Source organism: Aethalodelphis obliquidens, unplaced genomic scaffold, assembly GCF_003676395.1.
Source record: "Aethalodelphis obliquidens isolate GAN/ISIS:26980383/991018 unplaced genomic scaffold, ASM367639v1 scaffold14, whole genome shotgun sequence".
Classification (NCBI taxonomy): domain Eukaryota; kingdom Metazoa; phylum Chordata; class Mammalia; order Artiodactyla; family Delphinidae; genus Aethalodelphis; species Aethalodelphis obliquidens.
This window is the reverse complement of record NW_020837958.1, coordinates 27799914-27812004: the sequence shown is the minus strand read 5'-3', so window position 1 is coordinate 27812004 and position 12091 is coordinate 27799914. Positions and strand designations below refer to the sequence as shown.

The window sequence follows — 12091 nt, the reverse complement described above, 5'->3', positions numbered from 1 at the left end:
TATCCACACGGTTCTTTCTCTCCCTCCTTTCATTTGGGTCTTAGTTCAAATGTCACCTTCTCAGAGGACCTTCCCTGACCACTCAACCCCATCCTTCTACCCCTCACACTGTTTTATTTTCTTTCCTAGCATGTCACACCCCATCATATACCTATTTGTCTGTCTCCCCACTAGAACGGGCAACTCCAAGAGAGCAAAAATTTCATTTTGTTCAACTGCCGCATCCCCAGCACTTAGAACAGTTAGAGGAACGTAAAAGGTGCTCAATGAACATCTGTTCTAAAAATGAATGGATGTCACTTGCCCCGGGAGAAGCTCATTTCCTTGAGGCGAAGCCAAGTCAGAGAGCTGGGCAGCCCGTCCACAGGGGCCACCAATCCAAAGGACCTGCAGTGGGTGAGTTTGGAGGGGGCAGTCGGGACAGCCCATGTCGAAGGCACCTGCGGTTTGAAGGGCACCGGAACCCTAATTGTGGGGGAAGGGAGACATTACAGCTAAAGACTGGACAGACTCCACCTCCAGCTCTAGGACCAACCATGTCCTCACACAGTCCATTTCAGCTCTTTGCATGAGCACCAGCACCTACCTAGCTGCCTGTAGGCTGACCCTCCCCTTCCTGAGACAAGGAGGAGCCAGCTGGGCAGTATATATCCCAAGTCCTCACTCACTAGCCAGAGAATTTGAAAGCAACTGTTGCTCAGTAGCTATGGAGCCTGACAGACTTGGACTTGATCTTGCCTCTGTCACGAGAGGTGTGTGTCTGACCTTTGATTTCTTCATCTGTAAATAAGGATGATCATATGTCCTTTACTTTTTCTTTTTTTGAATGAATAGGTAATGATACATGCCCATCACATGATACATGCCCAGATGGCCCTTGCTCCCATCCACATCTCCCCATCCGCTGCTGCGACGGCCCCATGCCTCTTGCCCAGAATCCATTCCTAGCCCTCCTTGGTCTGCTCTATCTTGCTGCCAGCTGTTGGTAAATTGGGGAGAATCCCCAGTACAGGGGCACATGACAAAAGCATCCATCCATCCCTCTTCTTTCCTCCCATCCCCCAGACCCCTTGCGTGGAACAAGTAGATAAGATTCACACAAGTTCTGGCTGAGGGTTCAGACGAGTGTTTGTCTGAGGTGTCCTGACAGGCACAGACCATGAAGCATTGCTATGGAAACTGTTCTGTTGTTCTCTGCTACGTGATTTGCTTTCTGGCTCAGCTGCAGTTGTGGTACAGGGGGAAGGGCAGCAGATGAGGTACTGAGGATTACTCTCTGCTTCTCTGTGGGTCTTACCTTCCTCACCTCCAAGAAGTAGGCCACTGTTTCTCAACCATGGCCTGATGACCATCTGTACTTGTTAACAATCAGAGTCCCAGCACCCACCTCAGGCCAACCGTCAGCATCTCCCGGGGAGACTGTAATACACACCAGCGTTTGAGAACCACTGGTGTAGGAGTTCGTTAGCTAAATTGTTTTCAATTTACCCAGTAGGTAAAATGGATAACACCGGTTGGAGCAGGGGTGAGGGGCTCAGAGCCCCATCAACTCCACCTCTCACTACCCCCAACTGGCTCCATGGAATTCTAGGGCTTCCCCGAGCACAGTTTGAAAACCACCAGACCAGATGATTTCTAGTGCCTTCCCCTATATTCATTCATTCATTCACTCACCAATATTTATTAGGTGCCTTCTGCTGTCTTTATGCCAAGTAGTAGTTTGAAGTATATAGGTCTTCTACTTACTAGCTGTGTAATCTTGAGCAAATTACTTAATCTCCCTGGGGCTCAAATTGTTCATTTGCATTGGGAAAATAATACTTGTTTTCCCTACCTCACAGGATTCTTATAATGATCCAATAATCAAATGAGAACACCTATGAAGAAGTGGTTTGTTACCTGGAAGAGACTCTGCAGATGGCAACAACTAGCATTAGTAGTACATCTACCTATCTGAAGTCTGTAGAACTAAATGAAGTCCTTAGCGGTCTCTCTGGATTGTTACTCTCCTACTCTCTGTAGCTAAACTTCCACAAAGGTTACAGGGTGTAGGGGACCACTGGTCTAAAAGCCTCCATTGAAAAAACAGCAACCTGCCTACAGGGTGATTCTGAGATGTACTAATATCACTCAGTTTGTTACCTTCTAAATAGAACCTTTCTGTATTACCCACATTTTCTTCAATGAAATTACTTTTATAATAAACAATTTAAAAAACTAACACTACAGAAAATATTGTCTGATATACACAGTTCTTTCAAAAAAACTCTTTTTAAAAACTCTGATGCTTTAAAATGAATTCAAATGAGGCACTCAGAGCAAGGGCAAATACCAGCCGGGCAGGGCTGCAGCGTGGCCCTTTCAGAGGAGCATGGGGCGACTCTGCCAACAGCTTAGCACAGGGTCTTGGGTGACTCACCACCTCTCGCAGGGCCTCCGTTTCCACACCTATGAACATAAGGCAGCAGCTTTACTGATCTCCAAGGACCCTTCCAGCTCTGATGCTTAGTGTTCTAGGACAATGGCATGTACTTTCTGATATACCCAGGCTATCATTCACAGCACATCTGGACCTGCTGGGGCTGCAGCCTTGCTGAGCTCGAGGTGGCTCAGGGATACCTCACTGGCTAAAAACAACGTCTCTCTCCCCAGTCACTAAATTGGAATCTCAGATTTTCCAAAGCACTCTCAGCCCCACTACAAACACAAAGGAGGAAGATCAGGGAGTGAGAACGGCGAGGAGAGAGGTGGCTCACGTAAGAGCTGCACCCCTTAAGGTGATGGGGCCGTGACCAAAATCAAGGCATTTGAGCCAAGCCCAGTACGCCTCACCTTACTGGGATCATCTCCCAGGAAGAACTACAGACCCAGCAAGACTTCATCCGGTGGGAAGACCACCAGAGTTGGGGTCAGAAGATGGGACCATGCCCCTCCTCCAGCCCCTCCTGCAGCGTGCTTTTGGACCAGCCACTCCCTGCTACCGATCCTCGGGGTCTCCATCCACAACCTGGGATATTATACCGGACAAACTCAGTGCTACGGTGAGACTCGTGTGAGTGTGAATGGAAACATATATTATAAAGCTATACATCATTTACCAGTAATACCATATATTGTGCCCAAAGATCAAGAGGAAACGACCCCACCTGTCCTTTAAGAAATCACAGGGCTTCCCTGGTGGCGCCGTGGTTGAGAGTCCGCCTGCCGATGCAGGGGACACGGGTTCGTGCCCCGGTCCGGGAAGATCCCACATGCTGCGGAGCGGCTGGGCCTGTGAGCCATGGACGCTGAGCCTGCGCGTCTGGAGCCTGTGCTCCACAACAGGAGAGGCCACAACAGTGAGAGGCCCGCATACACAAAAAAAAAAAAAAAGAAAGAAAAGAAACCCACAGCTCTGGAGAGTATAAGCCCTGGGTCACAGGGCTGGTAGGTATGGGACCTGAACAGCAAGTCACTTTACTGTGCAGCTGAGCTACACAGGACAGACTCTCGGCTTGGCCTGGTTCCAGTCCGATGGAGACCAAACATCACCGAAGCTGAAAACATTCAACAGGAGCATACAGCCCATCAAAGTGAACAGTTCTTTATTTCGAGCATTCATGCATTCATCCAGTTAACAAACATCCTTCTAGTATCAATTCCAGAGAGAGTAGTATTTGGGTGCCTCAGCTATGCAAGGAAGTAAGAGGAGGAATGAGCAAGGATGAATAAGATAGTCCCCATTGTTAAGGAATTCCCAGTCTCTTAATTACCAACATTTCCTGAGTTCTTACTATATACCAAGAACTTTGCTGTACTACTTCCATGGTCTCATTTCACACTCATAATACCCCAACAGGGTAGGAATGTTCAAGATTCCTATTTCACCCCTAAAGAAGCTGAGGCTCAGGCTCACTGGAAAACTAAGTGATGCAGCCAGGACTCGAACCCAGGTCAGTCTGTCTCAGATCCTAAGCTCTAACCCCTGTCTTCCATGGCCTCCGTATTGCTGGGGACCTTAGGCAGACACCTTCCTCTCTGGGTTTCAGCTCTCTCTGTGGAATGTAGAGGGTCAATGATTCTAGTGGGCGTACTGCAAACAACTACGAACCAAGACAGAAAGCAAGAAATGTCCACCTGACGTGAAGTGTGAGGTGTGGAGATCAGTTCCCATACCTCAGGAGAGGAAGCCATAGGACATAATCTGGGTAGAATGAGGCCAAAGGTAGGACTTTTGCCACATAGGGTTCAAACCAGCAGGTTTCAGAGAGGCATAGCTGACACTTGCCCACCTCCACCAACGTCCATTCTCCCACCAAACTGAACTGCCCATGCCATCTCCACACTCCAGCTACCTCCCCAGTAAGGCCTTTGTCACACTGTCCCCTTACGTTCCCCCATCTCCCCTTATTTTTCTCCTCTAGGGGTCCTCTTCTGATCCTGCAGCTCTCCCCAAGAGACTATAACAGACATTCAAATTCTATTTCATCAAGAAGCCCTCACATCAATGGAACAGCATTTTCCTGGTCCTTGGTACATGGCTCCCTGTCTTCCCAATTTGCTCCGTCTCTAATGGAGAAAGAGCAGTGGCCCTTCTCCATCTGAATCTTTCACAGCAGCAGATGCCAGTAAGGTTGCCTGGAGAGTCTGGAAATGCCATGTTGCCATGGTAACAGCAGACCAAGGTTTGGGATGCTTTATCCCCAGTGAGCTGCCCTGGCAGTGCCATGCCAGGTTGCTGGTGGAATCTTCCTTGGGGAACAACAATGACAACAAAACCCCATTAATGGACCGAAAACTGCTCCGCTGGTGCTGAGGTTCAGCTCCTGCAAACACACTTGTGGGCCTCTCCCCCAGCCCCTTGGCTGAGAAGGGGGCCAGGCTCTGGCTCTCTGCACTGTGTCTCGCTCAAGGGGTAATACGGTTTTAACTGGCTCAGCCAACAAAGCAGGCCCTCCCCCACTCCAGCCCCCAAATTACCACTTCTCTTGTTTGATGCCACCAACCAGGGATCTGCTGGCATGGACCCTGGCAATTAGCACAGCATCTACATTTGTTGGAGAATTAAGAGCCACTGATTAGCCTAATTCCACACCATTTACAGGCAGCAAGTGTCAGCCTGAGATTGGCTTTTCCAAATGGTGGCCCAGAGGGAGGCATGATCATGGCTTGAGTTTGAAATGGAGGCAAAGGCCTGGTGGGCCAGACTGTGACCCAGGAGGGGAGGCAGGACTCACTTCTGGGCCTGAGGACATGTCAGCCACTGCTTCCCCTAGACCTGCTCGCCTAAGGGACCTGAAGCCCAGCAGAAGCTGTTTCCAAATTGAGGTCATGTCTATTTCCAAGTCAATCCTGACCGGAAAGGGAGCTCATTTCCCTTTAATAGCATCCCTGCTGACTCCCACTGGGAATGCCTAGCCATAGGACTAGTGAGCCCTAAACTAGGGGCTTCTGGGGATAGAGGCCTGAGTCAAACTCTAGCTGGCTGGGCAGAACCCTGACATCCTGCCTAGACTCTCCTGCCATCCCACCACCTGAACCTTTATCTGACCCTTTCATCTGTCCCCCAAGTTGCTCTCTGGCTGGACACTTGGAATTTGAATGCCTGATAATTACCTTATGATTCCTCTGTCAGAGCCCTGGCCCGCCTGCTGAAGGACCCCAAATGGGCTCTCCAGGATACTGACATTCCCAGGATCATACAGGCCCCTACACCTCGGATGGCTGATCTCCATCCCCACCTAGCAGGAGCTAACTCCACAGCTGATATGGTTCCCCTGGGTTTGTACCTTCTCCTGCCAGTTTGCTTGTACACAGAATAAAGGGATCATGAGCACATGGAACTAGCTAACTGAATGTGTGCCCACAGACCCCATGGAACTTCCAGAACCTCTAAGGAAATATACAGGCATAGAGGCCTGGCTGGACAGGCCTTGGCGACCGAGCTTGCCTCATGCAAACTCTATCCTGCTTGAAAACAGGGGCTGAACCAGGTCTTCCCAGCCATTCATAAAACATTTATTGAGTTTTATTTGGTAGATGCCATCAGGGGTATAGGATGAACTGTTCGTGGCATCTGCCATCGAGTCTAGGGGATCAGCAGACTTCCTAGCAGAAAAAGGAAGTTAGGGGAGACAGGAAGAAGGGCATTCCAAGTAGGGAGCACAGTGGGAACAAAGGCCTAGCAGAGGAGGTAGGGGGAGCTTATAGAGCTAATGATGCTAGTTCAGTTTGGAAGAAATGTAAAAAGTGGTAGAAGAAATAAATTTGGAGTGACAGGCAGGGTGCGCATCATTGCCAATGGTTCGGGAAATACAATCCTCCAAAGGCCTGACTGAAGACTTGGACTTTACTCAGGAGCCACACAGAAGCCACTAAAGCTTTCGGGCAAGAAAGCAGCAGAATCAGAGCTGTGCTTCAGAAGCAAAATCTGGATAATAATGATCATCACTGTCATTGTCGTCCTGATAGATAACACTTATGGAGCCCTTACGCTGTGCCAGGCACTTTTCTGAACGCTTTAGACTGACGGTGGAGGAGGGACTAGGGAGACCTGTTTGGAGACAGGAGGATGCAGAAGAGGGATGGCTGGAGAGAAACAAGGAGGCAGGATCTGTGAAGCTGTGGTTAGGGGCGGGTGCTGAGAGGATCAGACAGCCTTAGTCAGAAGACTGGGAGGATGGAGGTCACCTCTAGGTCTAGGGTGTGTGATTCCTTGAGTCACGCGTCCTGGTAGACTGAGTCTAGAATCTAACCCAAAGACAAGTTGAAATATTCCTCTTGTCACCCTGAGTTCAGAAAAACGTTTGGAGAGGAACAGACCACGAACGAAGGGCAGCTTTCCCAGGAAGACTTACCCTTTCACACACTGCCCTGGTCCTTCTGACCAAGACCTGCTGATAGGAGTGAGAAGGAAAAGACCCGGAGAGGGGTGGCCTCTCCTGGCTTTGACCCCGTGTCTTCCTGGTGGAGGTCCTTCTGCCACGATATACATCAGACTGGGGCGTCCAGGTAGGGAGGGAGCCCTGGTTTCCGCCTGCCTCGTTTGCTTCTCTGTCCTGCAGGTACCACCAGTGCCCCAAGCTCCTGGGGACGAGGGTCCTCAGGTGGAAGGCAAGAGCCGCCTGCTCAGAGATTGCTCTAGTGAGCAGGGCCTCCCGCCTTGCCAGTCTCTGCCTGTGTTCATACACCACCCTCCCTTATCTCTCCTGGGCCAGGCCAAATCTTAGCCTAGCCTTCAAGGCTCAGCTCAAGTCCTCCTTTCTCTAGAAAGTCTACAACAATCACTCCTTCACTGAGCACTTAGAATGGAAGTTTCAGAGCTGGAAGGGAACGTAGCGATCATTGGCGCAATCCTCCCAACTGTGCAGAAGAGGAAGCTTGGGTCTGTAGAGGGAAGAACTTGCCCAAGAGAAGAGCTACGACTAGATTCCCTGGACAGCCTCCTGCGACCTTCAAGCTCTGGTTTGTTTCGCCCGTCTACGTCACAGATTGTGAGACTGTGGGGACAATGACTTCTATATCTCTGCATCCTTCTCAGTGCTTAGCACAGAGCCCTGGATCGCAGGGAGCTTGGGAAATAGAATCCTCAGTAGCCAAAGGCTCCTGAAGGCATCAGGTCCGAAGGAAAAGCAAGACACAGGTGAAGAAGGGAAAAAACCCTCCTTCCAGCAATTCTCCACTGTTCTGGGATGCAAGCCAAGCCCAGCCACTGGACTGGGGGTGGGAATAGAGATGATGCATTCAAAGGGACTTTTACATCCGAAAGAGATTTTTGCATCCAGTGCCAGGGTTCTAGCCCAGAGCTTCCTGGGAAAGCAGCTTCCAGAGGCTGGCAGAAGGGTTCATGCTGAGGTCAGCCTCTAGCCTGGGGCATTGGTGATGGTGGTAGCAGCAGCTGAGGGAAGATTTTTCCTTTAAAGCCGAGTCTTCAGACTTTTAGAGCAAAAAGAACCCTTCAAGATCACCCAATCCAATACCTGAATTTTTCGAATAGGGAAACTGAGGTCTTGGTAAGGAAAGGGATTTGATCAGGTCATACAATTCATTAGGGTCACAGCCAGGGCATAGTCCAGGTCTCTTGATCCCAACCCAGGACTCTCTGCAGGGCACCTTTTCTCAGCTGGGTCCTATACAGGTATAGAAGGAGAGCACCTGATGGAGTTAATGGCCACCAGTAAGTTATATGTTGTTTTTTAAAATGTCAAAATTACTGAATTACTGACAGACTGGTGATGTGGAGTTAAAGAAATGTATTGGGTTTGATTAAGCCTCCAGGTGAAAAAGCCACTTGCTTGAGATTACAGAGCTAGGAAAAAGTGGAACCAAAACTCAAGCACAGATGTATCTGGTCCCAAAGTCCTTCCTTTATCCACTGGCTGACGCTGCCACACACGCTGTCTCTGTGCTCAGAACTGAGGAGTAAAGACAGGACAGACGGACAGGTCTGAGGAAGGATTCCATTAGACGGACACTTCCTGGGTGAGCCCCTCTTTGCCCCAGGCCCTGTGCTGGGCACTGGGGACACAGAGAAGAAACGAGATCTAGGAGTGCAGAGACTAGGAGGTGACTTCCAGGGAGATTCTAAACGAGCAGCGACCAAGACTGAAAGAGAAACGAACCCGGTCCTTTAAATTCTGAAGTAAGAATGAGGCTGATGAACAGGACGGTGTGACAGCATGCCGGCGGGTCCTGCCTGAAGATGCATGTGTCCCCAGCCACAGTCATCGTTGTCCTTGCAGCACCCAGCACGGTGCCTGGCACATGAAGGCACTCAAGGCAGAGTTGCTGAGCCGATGTGTGGATAAAGGAGGCTCCTCCCTGACAGGGAGTCACGACGCAGCTCCAGGCCTTGCAGAGGGAGGGTCTGTGCTCCCCCCATTTGTAGAAGGGGCAGGAGGCAGCTGGCAGGTCCAGAAATGCTGACACAGAGAGGGACAGAGCTTTCAGCCGCAACCGATTTCTCCATGGCAACAAGCTGACAGAAAACTGCACAGGAGACTGAGAAACCAGTTTTAAAATAAAGACACGAAACACCCTCAGTCTAACATCACACATGCAAAGCAATAGCTCCTGCCTCTCAGCCCCTTAGGAGGGGCAGGCATAATCACTAGAAAAGGTAGCTCCTTCCAACCTGCCATCCCCTGCCAAGGGCCCCATGTGTCTCCCCTCCTACTGTAAACCTTCCCAGAGCTGCCAGGAAGAATCTCTGTCACTTTGCAGTACATGTTTCAGGGCATTGCACCAAATCTGACAAGCAAGGGAGGAGGCTCCGCCAGGGTCACAGCTGGCCAGGTCCTGCAGCAAACGGCCCATGGCAGTCGGCGTCCTGTCACACCAGAGCAGTGGTGGCTGAAGCCTGGGCGGGGCGTAGGGTGTAGGAGGAAGAGCAGGGCAGAGACCCCTTTCCTCCTCCGTCTCCTGATGGTCAAATCCTGCTTCATCCTTCAGGGCTCAGCTGTATTTGCCTTCTTCTCCCAGGATGACTTAATCACACACACCTTCCACTGTAAATCCAAAGCCCTCTGTTTACATTTCAAATATAACACTTTTCATTATACTCCTGCTTACAGAAGCAGACAGACAATCTGCTCTGCATTACACTTCTAGTTACTTATTCTGCCCCCCAGTAGAGAACCTGGTCCATGAGAAAGCCTCGATAAATGCTTTCCAAATTGAATTAACAGCATGAGAAAACATTTTAATTTGAGTAGCTAGAGATCGGCCCTCCTTCAGTTTCTGGGAGTCTGCTCAGACTACCATTTCCTCCAAAGCCTTGGTGCTTTGAGGGCACAAAGGCAGTGTCACCCCCTCTCCTGTGCTGCTGTCCTTCCTGCTGGGCGCCCCCACTAGCTTTCTGCCAACTCCACTGTGTTCCTTCCCTTACAGTTTCATAGACATTACCATATTCAAAAGGGGACCCCAGAACAAGCTGGACTAAGGATCCTGGGTTCATTGCTAGCTTTATGACCTCCTGTCTGTGTGAACTTAGGCAAGTCATTTAACCTCTTTGAACCTTGTCTGCAAAATGGGAAGAATCCATTTCCATACCTATGCCCTGCCTGCCTCATGAGGCTGGTGTGAGGAACAGAGATTATGAATCGTGAAGATGCTCTGAAAGCCGTAAAGTGGTCTCTGTGCAAAGGTAAGGTGAAATGTTGCTTCCAGCATCTTATGAAAGAGGTAGCTGAGGCCTACACTCAGGAAGTGACTTCCCCACGATCGCACAGAGAGACTGTGGAGGAGCAGAGTCCAGGTCTTCTAATTCTTGGTCCAGAGCTCTTTCCCAACCTTATGCTGCCTTAGAGATCACACCCAGGCATTCTTCAACTTTGGCAAAACCAATTCCACATTCCATTAAAATGAGAAGCATTCTGGATTACCTGCGGAGGATAAATCTCTGAACTGGAACAGAGTCCAGCTCTCTACTTCCAGGCAGAATGCCACCTGAAACATTCTAGGCTGGGAGTTAACTCTTAATCCCCCATCAAGCCTTTCCTTCCAGTTTCTCAGTCACTGCTAACTAACCCATGCCAATAAAGGTCATCATGGCAGCTAACACAGTCTTGCTGTGGCAGATCCCAGGTCTTCTGATGTAACCTCAGAAACTGCAACACTGCACAGACCAGAGAAGCAGATCGGGAACAATTTGGACTGGATACAGAGGAAAACTGGTATGGCTTGGAGTACAGACTTTAGTGGAAAAGCACTAAGGCTACAGTAGGGCTTGACTTGGGATGTAGGGACACGGATTCCCTGGAGTGTGAAGTCAGCAGAAGCAGATCTGAGAGAGACAGGAGGGACACACAGGTCCCGCTGCTCAGAGTCTAACAGCTTCCAGGCCCACACACCAGAGATGTCACTGAGTGAAGCCTCTTCAGACCTTAGCAATGACTTTGAAAAGGAGGAAGGTGGGAGAGAAGGAAGGAAATGTCTTTGTCTAGAACCCTAACCCTTTCATGGTGTGAGGGTTAATTTTGTGTCACCTTGGCTAGCCCATGGTGACAAGTCGTTTTGTTAAACACTAGTCTAGACGTTGCTGTAAAGGTATTTTTAAGATGTAATTAACATTCACGATCAGTTGTAGTGGGCCTTGTCCAATCAGTTGAAGGCCTTAAAAGCAAAGACTGAAATGTCCTGAAGAAGAAAGAATTCTGCCTCAAGGCTGCAACACAGAAACTCTGCCTGTGTTTCCAGCCTTTGGACTCAAGACTGAAGCATCAACTCTTACCTGCATCTCCAGCCTGCTGGCTTGCCCTGAGGATTTCAGATTTGCCAGCCCCCACAATAGAGTGAGACAATTCTTTAAAATATTGCTAACCTTAGACAGACAGGCAGATAGACAGGAAGGTAGACAGATGATATAGTATATCCTATTGGCTCTGTTTCTTTTGAGAACCCTAATACAGGTGGGGTTGGGTATTTTCATCTAATTTACCTTATTTAATCCTCCAAGTGACCCTGAGAGGTAGGTTTTGCTATTCTGAGGTTTGTTCACAGATGAGGAAACCGAGGCTTAGAAAGTCAAGTCACTTGGTAAGGAAGACTCCAAAGCCCATGCTTCATCAGTTTTACCATAGGGCCATGAAGAAGTAGAATTTCTCTAAAGAACGCTGCGACAAGAATTCCTCACCAAACAGTGTTGCTGATTTCCTCTCAGTTCTCCTTTTTTTGGGGGGAGGCAGTTAACGACAACAGAAACCAGGGGTATGAACAGGTTTGCTAATCAAGCAGGAAGACTTGCTTTTGCAAAACACTGTCTTAAGGATTTCCATTCTTCCTGGGGTCTGTATCTGGACCCAGGACTTGGGTCTGCATGGACATTCTGGGGTCTCATCACTTTTAAACCTGAGCCCTGAGTGTGAGTGGTCTTTGCAAGAGATTGCTTCATTTGGCTCCTGCAGGGAAGCGGGAAGCCTGCTCTCCACTCAAGTGATGAGCTCTAATGGGGCTGCTTTCTCTAACAGAGCATGCAGCCTTCCTCTGCCTCTCAAGCTGCCCTTCCTCCCACCCCCAAAAGGTTTCTCACCACCACTGTGTCCCCAGGGAAGGGGGAGCATTCTTCCCCTGAACAACTTTAGCCTGAGGATGGACGAGCCCTCTTTCCTCCATT

The 12091-nt window shown here is 49.5% G+C and overlaps 1 protein-coding gene across 2 annotated transcripts in view; it reads right to left on the bottom strand.

The window, feature by feature from the left end:
- The window catches only part of SERGEF (secretion regulating guanine nucleotide exchange factor), a 218041-nt gene that overhangs the window by 14985 nt on the left and 190965 nt on the right, over positions 1-12091 (bottom strand). Inside the window, exon 11 of one of the 2 annotated variants that reach the window (XM_027115262.1) lies at positions 3335-9485. The exons of the other annotated variant lie outside the window; for it this stretch is intronic. Coding sequence (XP_026971063.1) covers positions 9466-9485 — 20 coding nt within the window. The 3' untranslated portion in view covers positions 3335-9465. Of the gene's footprint in view, positions 1-3334; positions 9486-12091 lie in introns of those variants that run through there. 2 annotated transcript variants of the gene reach the window in all.